Consider the following 20379-nt stretch of genomic DNA (forward strand, 5'->3'; position numbering starts at 1 on the left):
CAGGAAAAGCCCTAGGATTTTCCATTACTCCACCCACTGAGAGCTTAGTTTAAATCTACCACTTCTGCTGAATAGCAGCAGAACAGTTTCACATCAAGAAGCTAACATGGCCCAGAAGTCCAAAGTTATTGAATACATTGATGAAGCTTTGGAAAAATCTAAAGAAACTGCCCTTTCTCGCCTTCTTTTCTCCTATCAGGGAATCACTTATCCAATTACCATATGCACTACAGAAACTTTCCAAGCACTGGATCACTTTGAAGCCAGAGGAGAGGACATAGTGCTGGCATCCTATCCCAAGTGTGGTAAATATAAATCATTTAGTACACCACTACCCTGCAAAATTTAGTGTGTGAATTTTTATATATTAAATCGTGCATATGTAAAACAAGATGGCTAACAAATTGACATTTATAATTCTATGTCAATGTACAAATGGAATATTTATCAGAAGGAAAGATACTACTATTATATTTTTGTGAAGAGAATTAATTTTTAGTAAGGTTGTTTTTATTTAAATGCTTTACATATAGACATTGGCCCTTTATGTGTTTTCAACTAATTTTTCTTTTTTTGGCTTACTTTGATGTAGGATCAAACTGGCTTCTCCAGATCTTTAGCGAATTAGTATCTACCATCTCCCCTCAAAAGTATGAACATCCAGAATTTCCAGTTCTCGAATGTGGAGACCCAGAAAAATATCAGGTTAGTATTTTAGCTCTGAAATTATAGAAGGATTAACACAGGAAAGAAATCTTTCCAACCAATGTATAAATCTTAGTTCAATAAGTAAGAGCATCTATATTAGAAAGCTAAATATTAATGTTTAAGTCAGTGGTTCCCAAACTTTTTTGGCCTACCACCCCCTTTCCAGAAAAAATATTACTTAGCCCTCTGTAAATTAATTTTTTAAATTTTAATAGCAATTAATAGGAAAGATAAATGCATCTGTGGCCATCACCGCCTCTCTGGATTGCTACAGCACCCACCAGGGGGTGGTAGCGCCCACTTTGGGAATCCCTGGTTTAAGTGAACTATGGTTAAAGGGTCTAAAACTCAGTAGGAAAGTCATAGGTAGTACAGAATGTAACTCTAAGGTTCAGCGCTCATCACTCTAATGTTATACCAGAGGTCCTAACGTTTTCCTAATGAGAAGCTACATTTTATATCAAAATGTAACTGCTGAGGAAAGATGTGGTGCTTTGCTTCCCATTGTGATCCCACTCCAGTATCAGATTAGTTTGCAGGTAAACCAAGCAAACCTTCAAAATTAATTTGTAAATTACAGATGCTTTCTGGAATATAGAAGGTTATTTAGTGAATGTGCATGTCTTTAAAATATTTTACTTAATATAGGTCTATACCATTCATATTTTGGTTCCCAATTATGTTTGACATGGTGCTCTTTTAAGGCAGAAACTTGCCTGAAGAATTAGATTTCATATAAGAGATTTCCTTGGAGGAGAAACATTAAAGAATAAGATACATTAAAGATGTGATATAAGCTGGTCTTAAGTAATTTTTCCCAAATTTTCCCCAAATCATGTAACTTTTACCCAAGTAGGTCAAGCTAGAGAAATTATCTAGTCCAAACTCCTCATTTGAAAAATGAGGAAACAATCTCAAGGCAATTCTGGTAGTGAGTAACAAAAGGATATTCAGATCATGATGTTGGCTAGATTAGCTAATCGATGTTCAAGTTCAAAGTATGAGGTATAGGAAAAGACTTTATGAGACATCTTTTGAAGAAGATTATTTTAAAAATGTGGAGGAACTGGTAAATTCAAAGCTTTCTGAAGTAGAAGTTTTAAAACTACCTTGGGATAGGTGGACAAGTACTGTGCCACTATTTTTTCCACCAAGGTCAATTGTAGTCTACCCTTAGACAGACAGGTAGATAAAACACTTATTTAAAATTTTTTAAATTTAGAATATTTTTCCATGGTTCCATGATTCATGATCCTTGCTCCTTTTTCCTCCCCCCTCTCAGAACTGACAAGCAATTCCACTGGGTAGATAAAACATTTATTAAGCATTACTATCTATCATGCTATTGTGCCAAGCACTGGGGTTACAAATACAAGCAGATATTCTAGGCTATTGTGAACAAGGAACCTTTTAGCTTTGACTAAATAATGCCTGGATAGGTATCATTCAAACTTGAACTCAAACTGGCCTTTCTTTGAAAAGAGGAGTGTGTATTTGATAATTTTATATCACATTGATGACACTGCTCTGATGCTATGGTTACAGCCCACTCCCACCCTATCCCCATTCTGGTGTATTCTCCCTAATATTAACCACCAGTGATTCATGTCTTAATTCTTTTACATCATAGATTTTACAAAGAGATGTTTATTTCATACACAGCAGGAGCAGAAGTTATGAAGCATTTTCTCCCAATATGTGGGGGTACACTTTTCTCTATATAATTTCTGTCACTTGGGAGAGTAGGATCAAAATTTTTCTAGTGTTTGTATTTGTCCCATCAAGTTCACTTCCAAATTCATCCTAGACATTGGATCCATTGCTGTAGCTTCCTCTTGGATGTCTTAGGTCTGTGCTTGGTCAAACAAATCTTTGTTCCTCACTATCTGTAGTCAGTGATGAGGACAAAAAGACAAAAATGAAATAATCCCAATCATCAGGGAGGGGGAAGTTTGTGGGATGGGGGAGGAATATACATGTGCAAAAATGAGTTTGTTCCCAAGCTGTGTGGCCCTGGGCAAGTCACTTAACTCCGTTTGCCTCAGTTTCCTCATCTATAAAAATGAGCTGGAGAAGAAAATGGCAAACCACTTCAGTATCTTAGAAAACTCCAAATGGGGTCACAAAGAGTCAAACATGGCTGAAAAACAATTCAACAACAATAAGAAAGTCACTCCAGATTATGTTCATCTGGTAGAGCTGCCTTCACTCTACATTGTCCCATGTTTCTCTCAATTCCTCATGCTTGTCACTCCTTACCACACTGTAATATTTCAGAATCAGCACCATCTCCGAGGGAGAAGAGGTAATGATGCATTGGGGAACTGGAGCACCCAGGCTCTACTGAGGCCAATAATAGTAAGCTAACCTGGAGAAGACTTTGGGCACTTGCTATTTTAAGCTTTGAATCCCCTAAGATCATCACAGTTATCTCCAACATTCTTTCACCTAAAATAGGAAAGAAGAAATGCAAAGAATAGCCCCTTGTGTTCATGGGAAACATACTGATCCCAAGTGGGAAGGGCTCAAAGTCACTCCTCATCCAGAGGTTCATAGAATGCATATCTTTCCCAGATAGCATCTAGCCAGAAAAGAGTAGGACAAATAGACTTTCTAACCAGGTTTTTCTGGTTAGTATATTTTTAATGAACCCTAATTTTAGTTTAGCAGTCAATCAATGATCTATTCCTTACCCACATGGTTAGTAGACCTAAACCAGTTACAGAATGTTTGTATTGTTCTAAATCAGAGAGCCAGGCCTTCCATTCCATATCATCATGTCTTTCTGGAAGCAGGGTCCCCAGCCTCTTCTATATAGGCCAGCAGCAAGCAGAATCTGCTATTCTCTGAAGAAGTTCCTGTGGTTAGACCTCCAATATATTTATATGAAAAGAGATATATCATGAGCAACAATTCTAATGTGCTACCAGCTGTCTCCATAAACAGCACTTTAAGGTTCTTGAGATTGTTTCAGTGTTTGCTTTTGAATCTTGAGCATCTAAAACAGTGCCTGCTATTTAGATGATAAATAAACAATTATGATTACTAAGTTGTTTGACATCTAGAAATTTTTATTCAAACAAGCAAACAAAAAACATTCAGAAAGGAAATCCCTTTTGCCTTTTTTCATCGCTAGAAGACGGGTGTGTAGAAGGGTTTTGAAGGTACAGGATGACAGAAGAAGCAATAGCCAGAAAGAGATCAGCAGCCTGAGAGACTACAGGGAAAAACAGCATGAGATAGGCAGAGGGACTTAATAAAGAGTAAAATGTTGACTATAACTACTTCATCTGATTACAAAGCTGAGGTCTGAGCAGTCCTAGTTCACTGTTGAAAGAAAGAGATGCTGAAGTTCTGGTCAAAAGATGGGTGGGCAGTAGAAGATCCAATCTAAAACTGGAGGAAAGGGCTAGAGAAGAGAGAGGAGAGGACAACAGAGGAGGTTTTTTAATACAGGGCTGCCTTCCTACTCCAAGCTAAGAAATGAATAGTGCCAATCCTGAACATATAGCAATCTTCTCTTGTTTTTTATTTTTACAGAGAATGAAGCAATTCCCATCTCCAAGGATTTTGGCAACTCATCTCCATTATGACAAACTGCCCAAGTCTATCTTCACAAATAAAGCCAAGGTGAGTGTGCTCAGGATGCCCTTTCCTCTGCCATTGAAATGCTCATAGTGCCTTAGTTCATTTTTTCATCACAAAGTTTTATTGAAATAAATGTCAGATATAGGGTTGGTTTCAGTTTCATTTAAACATATATTTTACTGATATCTTCTGTCTTTATGTTACAGGAATTCATTCCCCTTACCTTCTTCCAGAATGAATCTTTCCATGTCATACTTGTGATAAAGTAAAATATCTGAAACATAACTCATATTTGATTATATTGTATAAGAATTTCTGAGTCATTTACTGCATTATTATTTAGGTTCAACATAGCCCCTTTAATTGTGAAGAAAGTCACATAGCAAAACTGATGCTTTCTGTAAGGTGCATTAAACCAATGAGACCCCCAATTATTCTTTAATGGAGATAAGAAATTTTCGAGTAAGTTATAACTAATGGTTGTGATACTTTTCCCTATGCTTATTGATAAAATCCTCAATCAGTTCTGACATGATTTCTCTTCTTTAATTATCTTTTGACTACAAACCTTCTTCCTTTCAATTAACTCACTCTAAGCTTTCTAAGTATATCTTACAAGTCTATCCTTTAAACCTTATGAGTGTATTTTTATAAGGTAAATCTTTATTTTTCCTTTAGTGCAATTGTGGATTCCTGTCTCTTTTTTGGCAGCTATAAATCCAGAAATTGTATTCTTTTTCTTAATCTCTGATGTAATTAGAAACTCTTCAAGTTTTAGGAAATCTCTTTTCATTGTTCAGAGACAATGAAGGAATCCTGAATCTTTTCTGAAGTATGTGTAATAAATCTTAGTTTGGCCTCCTAGATCTCAACATAGATTCTCTGAAATTACTGTTGGTTATTATCTTAGCCAGAGATTTAAATCTTTCAAAGTTGTTTGTCTTTACAACATTGTTGTTATTGTATTAATTGTTCCCCTGGTTCTACTCACTTTAATCTGCATCAACACTCATAGATTTTTTCCAGATTTCTTTGAAACCATCCCCTTCATCATTTCTTATATCACAATACTATTCCATCATATTCATATACCATCATTTCTCAAACTAAAGGAGTTCCAATTCTTTGCCTCCACAAAAAAAGCTGCTATAATTTTTTTTGTACAGATGTCTTTTCCTCTTCCTTTGATCTGTTTTGGTATGTAGGTCTAATGAGTGGTATTGTTGAGTCAAAAGATAAGGACAGTTTAGTTTTTTAAAAAAAACTCTTACCTTCATCTTAGATTTAATACTATGTATTTGTTCAGTGGCAGAAGAGCAGTAAGGGCTAGGCAATGGAAATTAAGTGACTTGCCCAAGGTTATACAACTAGGAAGTATCCAGTGTCAAATTTGAACCCAGAGCCTCCCATTTCTAGACCCGGCTCTAAATTCACTGAGCTACCTAGCTGCCCTCAGTTTAGTAGCTTTTTGAGTATAGTTCTAAATTGTTTGAATAGCTGGACTATTCCAGTGCTCCACCAACAATGTATTGATGTCCCTATTTTCTTGAAGACCCTCCAACACCTGTCATTTATCAATTTTTGTCAATTTTGCAAGTATGATTGGTGCAAGGTAGAACTTTAGAGTTGGCAAGACTTAAGGCTCTTTCTACCTTCAAATGAGACAATCCAAGATACTCATAGAGAGACATAACAATAAATAAGATAAAGTTTCTTCTCACGTGGAGTGTAAGGGTTAAAATAGGGGTTTTGACAAAATGAGACAGCAACTTTTAATAATTTAAATTTTAATGAGAATATAGTAGAGTTGTAAGCTAATATTATCCCTTTAAGCCAGAGAAAAGAAAACTTCTAGCAGCTTTTAACAATTAACAATTTAGTTTAATTAAAATAGAGATAGTAAAAGAATATAGTAAAGGAGGGAAAGATAGAAAAGAGAGATTACTAATCTTATACCCTACAAATATACCTAAAATTCCTAATACTACCTAAAATTCCTAATACTACCTCTAACCGTCTTCTGAGGACAGTTTCTTCTGCCTAGCACAACCCAGGCCTAACCTAGCATACTCTATCTATAAATTATTCACTAACTACGTAACTCTCTAAAATAATGGATAGCTACCACTCACTCACTCCTTTAATCAGTTTTCTATAGCTGCCCAACTGTCAGTAGCCAAATGATAGCAGATCCTTGCCTACGAGACAGACCTCCTGTTCTCTAGAGATCCCAGAGGCAAAAAGCCCTTTAAAGGCTAAAAACCCTCTCAGTAAGCTCAGGCCAGCCTTTATATTCTCGCCACTAAACACCAACCACACCACTAGCAACCAACCCCCAACTACCAACTTCCCCCAAACTGCCAGCCCTAATTGTCAGCAACTGACTGACCAACAGTTAGCAAATGACTCTCTTAACTGTCAGCAACTGACAGCCTGCAACTGACACTGGCTCAGCAGGGGGCTTCCCAGTCCTACTTCCTATCATTGTGAGCTGGTTCATCCCTACACATCTCTAAGGTAAGAGGACCTCCAGGTCCCCTGTTAAATTAAAAAAGGAATAAAGAATTCCTTTTTACAGGAGCTTATAATCTAATAAAATACTTATTATTAATAAATCATAGAAATAATTAACTGGAATTCTAATATCCCCCTTCACCACCTTTCCTTTTATTTTTCATCACTTCGTTTCTCCTTTCATTCCTCAGAGAAAAGACTAAGATAATGCATTCTACTTGAATAGGGCTTTTCAACTTACAAAGTATTTTTATGTCCATTACTTGTAGTCATTGAAATTGAATGTCTTGCTCAAAACCACATGTTACTGGTAAATAATGGAGCAAGTTCTTGAACCCAGGCATTTTCACTTCAATTTCCAGAGTTGTTTCCACCATAGTACACTGCCTCATGGAAGAGAGCAAAAGACATGTTAAAAGAAGCGTAAGGGGAAAATCATTTATTAAGTACCTGTTATATGCTAAGCAATTTATAAAAAGGATCTCATTTGATCCTCCCAACAGCTTCTGGAAAATAGGTGCAATTTATATCTCCATTTTACAGTTGATGAAACTGAGGCAGACAGAAGTGAAGGAATTTTCCCAAGGTCACACAGCTAGTAAGTGTCTGAGACTAGATTTGAATTTAGGTCTTTCTGACTCTTAACACCAAGTAGTTTTCAAATAATCATTGAGAAGAGAAAGGCCAAATAGGGAGAGAATAATAATCAATAAACCAATAAGCTTTTTTTTAAATTTTAAACCCTTAACTTCTGTGTATTGACTTATAGGTGGAAGATTGGTAAGGGTAGGCAATGGGGGTCAAGTGACTTACCCAGGGTCACACAGCTGGGAAGTGTCTGAGGCAGGATTTGAACCTAGGACCTCCCGTCTCTAGGCCTGGCTCTCAATCCACTGAGCTACCCAGCTGCCCCTAAACCAATAAGCTTTTATTAAGCACCTACTACATGTCATGAACTACACTAATGAAGAAAGATATTCAGGATAAAGGTGAGCAAGGAAGGTAGAATTGGAGTACAGAGTAGAAGGAACTGTTCCATCCTAAACAGTTCTTTGACTTAACAGTTTTGCAGTTATAGCCTATCCAACTTTTAAAAAAGTTACTTGCAAATAAGCTGATGAATCCACAGTGCCCTGCATCCGCCTTTGCCAAAGTTATTGTTATACCTTCAAACAGGTCCTCTTTCAGGCCCTGAGAACAATCTGTGTCTCAGTATTTTATCTGAGAAGCTGTACTTGCAAAAATGATTTTCATTGGTTCTCCTTACATAAATATTGTTTTTTTCTTCCCCTTTCAGTGACCAAAATGTCCACATATGAAAGAGACCATACCTTACATAAGAACATAATAAAATATTATACAATAAGAAAAGAGGACTATGAAGAATTTGGAGGAATGGAGATTTGTACAAATTGGTGCAGAATAATAATAATAGCTAGCATTTGTAAAGTATTTTAAGGTTCGTAAAATGGTTTGCAAATATGATTTTATTTTATGCTCCCAACAATCCTGAGAAAGATGCTATTATTATCTTCATTTAATGGATGAGGAAATTGAATCAAATAGAGGTTAAGTGATTTTAAAATCAAACTTGAACTCAGGTCTATTATGAATGTTATGCCCAGCATGCTATCTACTGCACCATCTAGGTTAAGAATCAGGAAAACAAAATATACAGTGACTATAATAATGTTTTCTTAAAAACACTAAAGAGCAATCAAAACCTGTTTAATTGTCTTAAAATTAGATAAATTATAATGAAACATGTCTCTGTATTCTCAAAGAAACATAGAACTATGGGTATGGAATGTGGTATGTAATATACAATTCCCGTATCTGTTGTTTTGCATAATTTTTTTCTTCAGTATAAATGAAGGGGGATTAAAAGGGGACATGACTATTTCATAAAAATAAAGGCAGCAATAACATACACAAAACAGAGAAGGAAAAGAGGAGAAAAGAAATGGCAATAAAAATCAGGAGAAGTGTCAAAGACTTAGTAGCAAAGTAGAGGATTGGACTTGGAGAAGGAAGGTAGATGTCCTGTGGCTGTGATAAAAAGCTCTGGATTTCATATGTTATTGTTTTTAGGGTCATACATTTAGTGCTAGTAGGAATCCTGGTTCATTGTCCTATTTCATTTTACAAATGAGGAAATGGAGACCATCCAAGGTTAAATAACTTTAAGTTCACAAAGATAGACATACATAAGCTGGCATCCAAACCCAAATCTTCTGATTCTCAATCCAGTCCCCTTGCCACTATACCATACTGCCTCCTCAATTGTTTACTAAGATTCTTTCAAGTGATGGCAGCAGGGGCCATATTTGTTTTTTTTTATTACTTTGGTATTTCTTGGCTTTCTTATTTTAGTATTTTAGCTCTCTGAGATTCATGGGATTCATCGATACTCCCTCCATCCACAGAGCATAATCGCTACTCTTGAGGATGCTGTGGCCAAATTTTTCATTATCCTAGTGACTTACTTCTCTTGATCCATTTAGGCTCATCCTTGGATGCCAACCAGATAGGCAGTCCATACTCATTCTACTTGAAGATTTTCCCACTTGGCAGCATCTCCCAGTATTGTAACCCCCTCATTTTACAAATGATGGACCTGAGACTCGGAAGTTAAAGCAATCTATCCAAGGTCTGTAAGCATCAGAGACATGACTTCAACCCCATTTCTCTGACTACAGACCCAGGGTATGTCATGCTGCTGTTACCTCCACAGCAAGAGGTATTTTCACTACTTGTTAGTCAGTTGTTACAAAGGTATAAAATGGAATTATTTAAACTAGCTCTGTTGTTAATTGCATAAACACAAACAACTCTTTTTCTTCTGCAGATTTTGGTGATGTTTAGAAATCCAAAAGATACAGCAACGTCTTTTTTTCATTTCCACAATGATGTTCCTGATATTCCAAGCTTTGGCTCTTGGGATGATTTCTTCAGCTATTTCATGAAAGGACAAGGTATAGTTGCTGCTTAAAGAAACATCATTTCAGATGGACCCATGTGTTAAATATAGGAAGGTTTTAATGGAACCTGTAGTCATATAAGTAGAATCATATCAAAGCATCATATCATTTTTATTAAGAAGCCATTTTATAGATAAGGAAGATGAGTTCCACAGACATTGTGAATTATCCAAGGCTACTAATTAGTCAGTTACAGTTTATTGAACCATTATCTCTGGAATTTAAAATCTCAAGTTATTAGGATTCATGATATCCCTTGATAACATATTGTATCAGTCAATCAACAAACTTTGAGTGTCACTATGCCCGGGCACTGTGCTAGGGGATTGGTATGTAAAGACAAAAATGAAACAATCCTGTTTTCAAGGAATTGGCATTCCATTGAGGTAAAAGAACATACAAAAAGGTGCAAAATATAAACAAAGCAAATGTAAGATAAATATAAAGATCTACCTATGGAAGAACTCTTACAAAAGCATGATACAAAAGCATATATTTTAGAAAATGAGCAAACCAGGTTAGAAGCAAGTTGTCCAAGTCTCTTCAGCATTATTATCATCCATACTTACCATTGCACCTTTTTTTGCAAATCATCCTCTTCCCCCAATTTTACGAGACTGGTAGTACAAGCATTATTACCCCATTCTATAGATAAGAATATTTGAGGCTTTCAGAGCCGCATTCATGATGACACTAGTAAGTAAGTAAGCAACTGAGGTGATTCAAGCTCTGATTTCTTCCTTGGATGTCGTCCAGTAGAGGTTGGAAGAGCAGTTGTTGGGTATGTTATATTGGAGATTCCTTTCATGATGAGTTGGACTAGATAGACATGAAGGTCCCTTCTGACTCAAATGCTTAGTGACATAAAATTCTGTGTTTCTTGATTTGAAGTCATATCCTGGAGTTATTATGCCATATCAAAAAGCGATACTTTATCTGCTGCAGCCTGGGATCCTCCTGTCCTTTTCCTAGAGCAACTACGGAGAAGTATGTGTGGGCTGAGAAAGGGGTGCTGCTGCTGGTTGGTGGCAAACTAATTTCCTCACTGTCTATTCTTAGAATCATTGAATATTGGTGTTAAAAGGGACTTTAGAGATCATTTCATCTATCTTCTCATTTTACAGTTTATAAAACTGAGGCTTATTGGTTAAGTCTAAGGCAGTGATGGGCAAACTATGGCTGGGGGCCAGATGCAGCCCCCTGAAATGTTCTATCCTGAGCTGCGACATTATTCTTAATCTGATGAATACACTGAGTAGAATACTATACAATGAAACTTCAAAAGAGTTGCCTTAGAAACAGACTGACAGATGAGCATTTCCTTTCCTTTGGCTCCCTCTTTAAAAAGTTTGCCCATCACTGGCTGAGGTAAAGAAACTATACTGAATATAATGCTCCTAACAGCTGCCAAAGGAGATAGACCCTTATCTTGGCCCTAGGCAAAATTCTACATCTTAGATTGTTTTAATTTTATTTCATTTATCTAATTGAGATATAATATATTTTAGGAATCAGAACCTTAAAAAGTACTTCTAATATATTTGTTGAAGCCTGAATCAGTAGTTCTCTAATTTTTCATCAGGTGATCTTTGCTTTTTCTTCAACTTATTTCCTTAAAATTAAAAGGGGGATATGATTTCTGTTAATGAGATGAAACCCCACCTCCAGTGATTTATTTTGTTCTCCTCAGATAGTAATAGAAAGGGATGAGGAATGAAATTATAATAGAAGATCAATCAGATGATAAAATTCAAAGAGAGAGAAGCTTATTATAAGAGCTATTTAATCTCTCAATATATACTGGTCTCTCTGTCTCAAGTCTCTTCCTTTCAATTCCATCCATTCTATAGCTGCCAATGTGATAATCCAGAAACATGTCTGACCATATCACTCCCTTTCTCAAAACCTTACTGTTGTGGGGCAGCTACATAGCTCAGTGGATAGAGAGACAGGCCTGGAGATAGGAGGTCCTGGTTCAAATCTGGCCTCAGCCATTTCTTAACTGTGGGATCCCAGGCAAGTCACTTAATCCCAATTGCCTAGCCATTCTTGCTCTTTTGCCTTGGAACTGATACTTAATATTGATTCTAAGACAGAAGGTATGGGTTAAAAAAAAGTTCCCTGATGTCTCTATGAGAAGACAAAAACTTCTTGGATGGTACTTAGAGCCCCTCGCACTGCTATTACCCATTACTCTTCCTCAAATTCTGTCTTTCCGTATGGTTCAGCCAAACTGATCTACTTGCTATTCCTTACACATTCCATTCCATCTCCAGTGTCTGTAATTTTGCACAGAATATCATCCCTGTCTAAAATACACCTTCTCCTCAGTCCACCTCTTAGAATTTCAAATTTCTTCAAAGTACCATACTGCTCAAGCACCATCTCATACTCAAGACTTTTGCTGTTCCCTTTGGTTTCTACTGTCTCCTCCTCATTCCCTAAATTATTAGGTATTTACTTAAAAAAAATTAAACCCTTCTTTTCCAAAGCTTGGTTTATTGAATGATTGACTGATCTGCCAAATAACATACTTAAATGAACATTGGCTAGCAAAGGCAAACTACTTTCTGTCTTCTTAACAACTCCAAGACAGAAGGGCAAAGGCAAAGGCTTAGGCAGACAGCTGCTCTGATCTAAGAAACTCTTTAAGACTCCATATAGAGAAAAGTCTAAATGCCAGACTTGAGCAGGTAAGAGTTCCCTTGGCTAAGCTATTGTGTTGTTTCAGGCTAAAACAAAAACTAGACATGTTTTCTGCAACACTGTCAGGGGGGTTACCTAAGTCTCAGATTTTTCTTCTCACCTTGATTTCTGTGTTCTTAAATATTTCCTGATTCCTGGATAGATTTATCAACTATTCCCAAATGGCATACTATAGTGCTTCTCTCTCTTTTTCAGCATTCACAAATATCTTGCTATTGATGGGAATCATAAAAGAGCATTAAGAAAGAATGATTAAAACTGACAAACAATTGGCACTCTTTTATTCTTGTTGTTCAGTCACGTCCAACTCTTTGTGATACCATGTTGGTTTTCTTGGAAAAGATACTAAAATGGTTGGCCATTTCCTTTTGTAGTGGAATTAAGGGAAACAGAGGTTAAGTAACTTGCTCAGGGTCAAATAGCTAGTGAATGCCTGAGGTTGGATTTGAATTAAGGATTCCTGACTCCCAGCCTGGTGCCACTTAGTTGCCTCTTTGTAATATTTACAAATAGTTTGCACTAAATCATATCTGGGCAGAGATTAGCATGTAGAATTTGTATAATATAGAGTATATCCATACAGTTATATTTAGGATGTAAATGAACAATGTAGTAGAAAGAAAACTGAAGTTGGAGTCTTGAACTCAAGGTCACAGGACCCAAGTTTAAATCCTAGTTTTGCCATTTACTGCCTGTTTGACTGTGGACAACTCACTTAATCTCCCAAAGCCTCGGTAAAATGAGAAAAACAGATTAGTTGACCTCTGTACTTTCTTCTAATCTTAAATATATGATGCTATGTGAACAATTTGCATTCCAAAGCACCATGTAAAAACAAATAATGTTAAATAAATACCAACTAATGACCAAAAATTCATAGTTTCCACAGGACCTAAAAGCCTTTTTTAGGGTCAGGGAATGGCAAACCAGAACTGTGATTTCATTGGTTTATGGAAGTCCTAGTAAGGAAATTCTATTACTACATAAGGGTATCTGCTCTCAAGTTGTAATCTTTTTTTTTTAATTTAATTTTAATTTAATTTTTAAGTTATTTTAATTTTACTCATTAATTATGAAATTTTTCCCATGGTTACATGATTCATATTCTTTCTCTCCCCTCGTCCCAACCCTCTCCCATAGCCAATATGCAATTCCACTGGACTTTACATGTGTCATTGATCAAGACCTATTTCCATATTATTGATATTTGCACCAGAGTGATGGTTTAGAGTCTACATCACCAATCATATCCCCATGGACCCATGTGGTCAAGCAGTTGTTTTTCTTCTGTGTTTCTGTTCCCACAGTTCTTTCTCTGGATGTGGATAGTGTTTCAAGTTGTAGTCTTAAAGAATTTTTTGGGTCTGGGCAGCCAGGTGGTTTAGTGGATAGAGTGCCAGACCTAGAGACAGGATGACCTGGGTTCAAATCTGATCCAGGAATTTCCTAGCTATGTGACCCTGGGGAAGCCACTTAACCCTGTTTGCCTAGCCTTTGCTCTTGCACTTCAGACTTAGAGCTATTAAGAAGACAGAAAGTAAGAATTAAAAAAAAGTTTCTTGAGTAGCTAAATGGCTTGACAAGGGTTACACAAGTGTGTTCCAGAGATGGAACTTGAACCCCGCTCTTCTTGTCCCTAGGACTTGTTTTCTACTTTATAGCACATTGTTTCTCTGCTCTACGGTTTTTTAATTTTGTAGGACCTACCAGATTATGGCACGCCTCCTGGGACAAAACACTAAAACAGGACTTTAGGGAAGATACATATATACATACATACATACATATATATATATATATATTAAAGCCTTATTTCTTTTTTCATATTACTCCTCACTCTACATTATAACCCAATTAGTCTGGCATTGCCACTCAGGTCTTCTGTATAGAATTCTTATAGAATTCTCTTCCTCATCTCCATTTCTCAGAATCCTGAGCTCCCTTCAAGGATATCAGCTATTGTTTCCTCCATTAAACACTCCCTACCTTCCTGCTATTTGTTCCATTCATTCCTTTTCAAAGTTGCTTTTTTTTTTTTGGTCAGTTTATTTTATATCCTCCTCCTCCTTCCCCCAAATGAATGCAAGCTTCTTGAAGGCAGGAACTGTCTTATTTTTGCCTATGGATCTCTGGTACCTGGGACAATGCCTGGTATATAATTCCGTGTATTTGTTTAATAAATGTTTGGCGAATTTAATTTGTAACACAGTCTTCTATTTCTTGTCCTCACTCATTGAAATGACTTATAATGTGTTTTCCATCTTTCTTAGTTTCTTGGGGAAGCTACTTTGACTATGCAATCAATTGGAACAAACACCTCGATGATGAAAACGTTCTGTTTATACTCTATGAAGACCTGAGAGAGGTGAGAAGTCCAGGTTATTTGCAGTAAAATGTAGTGTAATGCACATAGGAGAGCATATGGAGATATTATAGCTGAATCATAGAGTTTAATGCTTCTACTTGAGGCAGTAAGCAAGTTTAGCAAGGGCATGAAGCCATGAATGTTTATGCAATTGGGAGTATGGAGGAGAGTTACATTAAATTAAACTGAAATGGCATAATAGTACCTTAAATGGTAGGAAATGGCACCATAATTTTACAAGGTATAAAAAAAAAGAGCTATGGAAGATTTTTTTTCTTTTGGAGGAATGATATGACCTGTATATGAAAGCCCTATATGTGGGATTCTTTTTTCTGGCGGTGGAATAAAGGGAAAATGAAAGGAATAAACATTTATATTGTACCTGTTATGTGCCAGGCACTATGCTATTATCTAATTTGATCCTCACAATAATCCTAGGAGGCAGGTGCATGATTATATCCATTTTACATTTGAGAAAACTGAGTGATTTGGGTTACAGCTAATAAATGTCTGTTGCCAGATTTGAACTTACATCTTTCTGAGTCTAAGCCCAATGTTCTATTCACTGTACCACCTACCTACCTTGTTCAAGACTCTCCCTTCTTTATCCTACACACACTTATAAAAGTGATATTCCGAAAGCATATAGGATCACACATTTAAAGACAGGAGACATCTAGGAGGTCATCTAATCCCACCTCATTTTACAGATGGAGAAATCAGCTTGTCCAAAGTCACAAAGTTAGTAAATGGTAGTGACTTAAAAAAAAGATATAAAGACTGGTAATTATAAGGTCACTAATTAATTGGATTTTTTTTTTGCTAGACAAAGGGAGTAGAGAAATGGGATGGTGGTGACTTGGTGAACTAGAAGAGTCAAGGGAAGGCTTTTTATTTATTTATTTATTTTTAGATTTGTGTAGACCTGAATATGTTTGAAAATGGGAAGAAGGCAATAACAAGAGAAATGTAAAAGATGTAGAATAGAGATGGGGATGATGCTGGAGCAAATCACTGAAGATAACAGAATCATAAATTTAGAGTAGCAAGAAATATTAAAAGTTGGGTTCAGCTCTTTCACTTAACCTTTCATTCATTCATATTATTCATTTATTCATTTAATTTATTTAATTCATATTATTTATTTATTTATTTTAAACTCTTAACTTCCATTTCAGTATCAATAGTGTGTATTGGTTCCAAGGCAGAAGAGTGGTAAGGACTAGACAATGGGGGTTAAGTGACTTGCCCAGGGTCACACAGCTAGGAAGTGTTTGAGACCAGATTTGAACCCAGGATCTCCCATTGCTGGGCCTGGCTTTCAATCCACCGAGCCACCCAGCTACTGATTCCCTTTTTAAAAATATCCCAGACATTCTCCCTTTGTGATAAAGAAAAACAATCAACCAAAAAAAAAAAAAAGATCCAAGTCAGATAACTCACCTAGAAATGTATACACTCTTCTGTGCTTAGAGTCCCCTACCTCTCTGTCATGAGGGAAGAAGCATATTTCATCATCTCTTTTTCAGAATCAATTAACAGGAATTTATTAAACACTATTATGTGCCAAACACTGTGCTAGACACTGGAGAAAATGCTTATTTTTTCCCCCAGATACTTAAAGATCAGCCTCCTTTTAGTGATGCTTTCATTTACAGTGTTGTTGTCATTCTGTATATTATCATGATTTTGCTCATTGTGTTTTGCAGAAATTCATACAGATATTCCAAAGTTTCTCATATTTGCCATACTTTAAACTTCACAATAATGTTCCATTACATTTATACACTGTAGCTTTTTCATTTTATTCCTTATTTGATAGTTACTAATGTTATTTCACATTTTTTTACTACTATAAAGAAGGCTACTACGAATACTTTGGTATACCGCATTGAACTTTGATTTATGACTGATTTCCTTTGGGCAGCCTCCCTCCTATACAAATGAGGAAACTGAGATATAATTAGGTTCAGTAACTTGATCAAGCCATACATTCAGGGATTTGAACCCAGAATCTCTGACTTCAAACCTAGTACACTGAATGTCCTCTTTTCAGTGAAAGAAGAAGCCAGGTTATCTTCTTAAGTGGTTAGGGATTTCAGAAGAAGTAAAAGGAGAGAAGAAAAGATCTGAAATATTGCATGTAGGTCAGGAGTCCAAGCTGGGGTATGTGTGTGCCTCTGGGCTCTGAGAAGCTTGTCAAAGCAGGATTTGGAGAACGCTTGGCAAATAACTATTATCCTCTTGAAATTAACTTATTCATTTTATGTGCACATGCATGGTTAGCCTTACAGTTTGTTTCTTTTTATATTGAATTGGAGGTATGGGAAGATTTACTGAAAACCAGGGTGTCCTGGGACCAAAAACTTGGTAAACCCACTTATAGGGAATAAGAAAACAAATTCACATAGGTGGAGGAGAAAAAAGTGTTAAAGGTTACCCTGTAGAATTTTGTTTTCAGAATCTAGCTGTGGGAGTGAAACAAATGGCGGAATTCTTTGGATTCTCTCTGACCGGGGAGCAGATTCAGGCCATTTCAGATCGGACCACCTTTCAAGCAATGAGAGCAAAGTCTCAGGAAACACATGGTCCAATTGGGCCATTTCTTTTTCGAAAAGGTAAAATTGCATTAATTTTAGGAATGTTGAATTACTAAGTGTCTTGAGTTACCTAGTTCCTAAAGGGAATTTGAGCTGCTCCCTTACTATCTTCATTTTGGGGTAAAGAAATTTAAAAGCTATAGTAAAGAAGGGACTGCTCAGGATGAAGTTAGGCTTGGTTTTTTTTTCTAGCTTTGCCAGTGATTGATTTCCTTAGTTATATAAATAGACCTTAATAAAACACTTGTTCTTTTATTTATGGTTCTAGTTACTAATGATATACAAAGAATATTTTAGTCTCATAGATTTAGAACTGGAAGGGACTTTTGAAATTATCTAGTTTAAGCCCATTTTTTTCAGATGAGGAAATTGAGTTTCAGAGGGATGAGGTGACTTACTCCATTGTCATGCTATGAGGGAAGTGGCACAGCCAATAGGCAAGATGACATCCACTAATTCCAAATCCACTTTCAATCTCACCACCCCATTCTTTCTGGTTGAGAGACCTGGCCAAGCTGTCTAGACTCTAGGGTATTCTTAGGAACAGAAAATTTCAAAGGTAAAGAAAATTTTTACTTTCAACATATCTTTTCAAAGATTCAAAAATTTAGGAAATGAGTAGTCTTTTGAATTTTAAAGGTGTTTGGGATGAAGAGAGGGTAAGCACCTGACTTAATATTGCTTAGTTGGTTTAAAGTGTTAGATATTGGGACAGCTAGGTGACTCCATGGATAGAGTGGTAGGTCTACAGCTGGAGGACCTGGGTCCAAATCTGGCTTCAGAAACTTGTTATCTGTGTGATACCAGACAAGTCACTTAATAACAATTGCCTAGCTCTCAACATTCTTCTGCCTCAGAACCAAAATACAGTATTGATTCTGAGATAGAATGAAAGAATTTTAAAAAATATGGATAGGGGAAGCTAGTTGGCACAGTGAATTAAGTGTTGGGCCAGGAGTTGGGGAAATCTGGGTTCGAATCTGGCCTCGGATACTTTCTAGCTGTGTGACCCTGGGCAAATCACTTACCCCCATTTGCCCAGCTCTTGCCCTTCTGTCTTGGTATTGATACTAAGACAAAAGATAAGGGTTTTAAAAAAATAAAGTGTTAGTTGTTCCAGGAATATTTACATTTTACATGGAACTTTAGATGGAATATCAGATATCAAAACCTGCTAGAGAAGAAGGGAGAACTCTTTGGTGTAGATCTTATATCACAACATCATTTCCTTTTTAAACCCTATATTACTTAGAAGAGAATCTACAATGGTAGAGTGATCTTTGTGACTTTGTAGTAAATTCCAGAAAAAAAAACTCTCTAGGGTAATTATTTTTTTCCACAGAAGGATGTCATCTGATCACGTTGGGTTTTTTTTTGTTTTGTTTTTTTTTGGCAATTAATGTCATTGATTTTACCTGGGAAATAATATTGCTGTCTGACTGTATATAACAGTGGTTCCCAAACTTTTTTGGCCTACCGCTCCCTTTCCAAAAAAAATATTACTTAGCTCTCTGGAAATTAATTTTTTTAAATTTTAATAGCAATTAATAGGAAAGATAAATGCACCTGTGGCCATCACCGCTCTTCTGGATGGCTGCAACACCCACCAGGGGGCAGTGGTGCCCACTTTGGGAATCACTGGTATATAACATTTCTCTTTTTGTGTCTTTTTTTCACATATTCAAAGCAAAAGCATTTGATCCAAATAAAATTAGAACCCAGGAAATAATATGTTTAAGAAGGAGCACACCAATTAATATCTGGTCTTATTGATTATGTTTTCTAGGTGAAGTTGGAGACTGGAAAAATCTGTTCAGTGAAACTCAGAGTCAAGAAATGGATGAAAAATTCAATGAATGTTTAGCAGGCACTCCACTGGGAGTAAAACTGAAGTATGATATGCATTGTAAAGCTTAACTTTAGTTATATTGATTGGGTCAGATGAATTTTTTTCCCTTTTCTTTTTAATGTTACAAAGAATAAACCCAAATGGAAATTTGTAAATGTTGCTGAGAAAGTACACATTTCAAATACATTCTTTTGTACTAATACTGCTTTTGGTAAAAACTAGCTGGCTATCTCAGGCTTGTCCTCATGAAATAACATAGGGAGATCTTTATAATTTAGGATCTGGTCATTAGTTTTTACAAGTTCAGAAATTTGGATTTAGCACTTTAGCTAATGATAACCAGGTTCTGTAAGATTGACTCACTTTAAGTTTATTAGATATTGATGTTGACGTATCCATTAATAATAGAAGCTATCCCTTTGACCTCCATCCAGACAGCTTCTTCTTGATATCAATAATAATAGCTTACATTTCTCTTTACAGTTTGTATATCCTACCAATCTAACCCAAAAACATTTAATAAAAAATGATTCCTGCCCTCAAGGACTTACATTCTTTCTAGCCTACAAATAATACTTTGAGGGAGAAGGAAGTGTGAATGATATAGGGGTTTAGAAAAGGTTTCCTCTGGGAATTGGCACATGAATTAGTCTTAAAGGAAGCCAAGGATTCTGAGGCAGCAATGAGAACTCTCTCTTTATATATTGTAGATAAGAGGGATGGCCCGAATAGATATAAAGCTGAAAGATAGATAGTATGTAGAAATTAGACCACTTTATCTGGAATAGTCATCTCTTCCTCAATGACTGTCTTGCCATGGCCCTTTTCTCCTTCCTTTCCACCACTCCATCCAGTTCTAGAACCATGAACCATGATCAAAGCAGCTCTGCTTCTGAGTAGACATATCAATCAAAATACTCTATGGCCTCATTCCTCATCCTTTTAACTTCCAGGGCCAAGTGCTCTTTTTTAGCCACCACTCTTCTTTGTGCCCTAAGAGGAAGTCAAAGAGACCAGAGGGAAGATGGTGATCTCCTATGCTTGCACTACTCCTCCAAGGCTGCTCCA

At 36.4% G+C, this 20379-nt stretch overlaps 1 protein-coding gene across 1 annotated transcript; it reads left to right on the plus strand.

Annotated features, from left to right (window-relative positions):
• Nucleotides 1–106: 106 nt before the first annotated feature.
• On the plus strand, nucleotides 107–19379 carry SULT6B1 (sulfotransferase family 6B member 1). Its single transcript, XM_044660968.1, has 7 exons — nucleotides 107–305; nucleotides 593–705; nucleotides 4249–4338; nucleotides 9659–9785; nucleotides 14768–14862; nucleotides 17324–17480; nucleotides 19249–19379. The coding sequence occupies exons 1-7, from the start codon at nucleotides 107–109 to the stop codon at nucleotides 19377–19379; spliced, it is 912 nt and encodes a 303-aa protein (XP_044516903.1).
• Nucleotides 19380–20379: the final 1000 nt, after the last annotated feature.

The sequence above is a fragment of the Gracilinanus agilis genome, chromosome 2, assembly GCF_016433145.1.
Source record: "Gracilinanus agilis isolate LMUSP501 chromosome 2, AgileGrace, whole genome shotgun sequence".
Taxonomy (NCBI): Eukaryota; Metazoa; Chordata; class Mammalia; order Didelphimorphia; family Didelphidae; genus Gracilinanus; species Gracilinanus agilis.

Bases quoted from the DNA above. Each gene is read 5' to 3' on its own strand.
- SULT6B1 (XM_044660968.1), top strand. From the start codon at position 107: ATGGCCCAGAAGTCCAAAGTTATTGAATACATTGATGAAGCTTTGGAA. The intron at 706-4,248 runs GTTAGTATTTTA...TTATTTTTACAG, and splicing joins GAGACCCAGAAAAATATCAG to AGAATGAAGCAATTCCCATC. The intron at 9,786-14,767 runs GTATAGTTGCTG...CATCTTTCTTAG, and splicing joins CTATTTCATGAAAGGACAAG to TTTCTTGGGGAAGCTACTTT.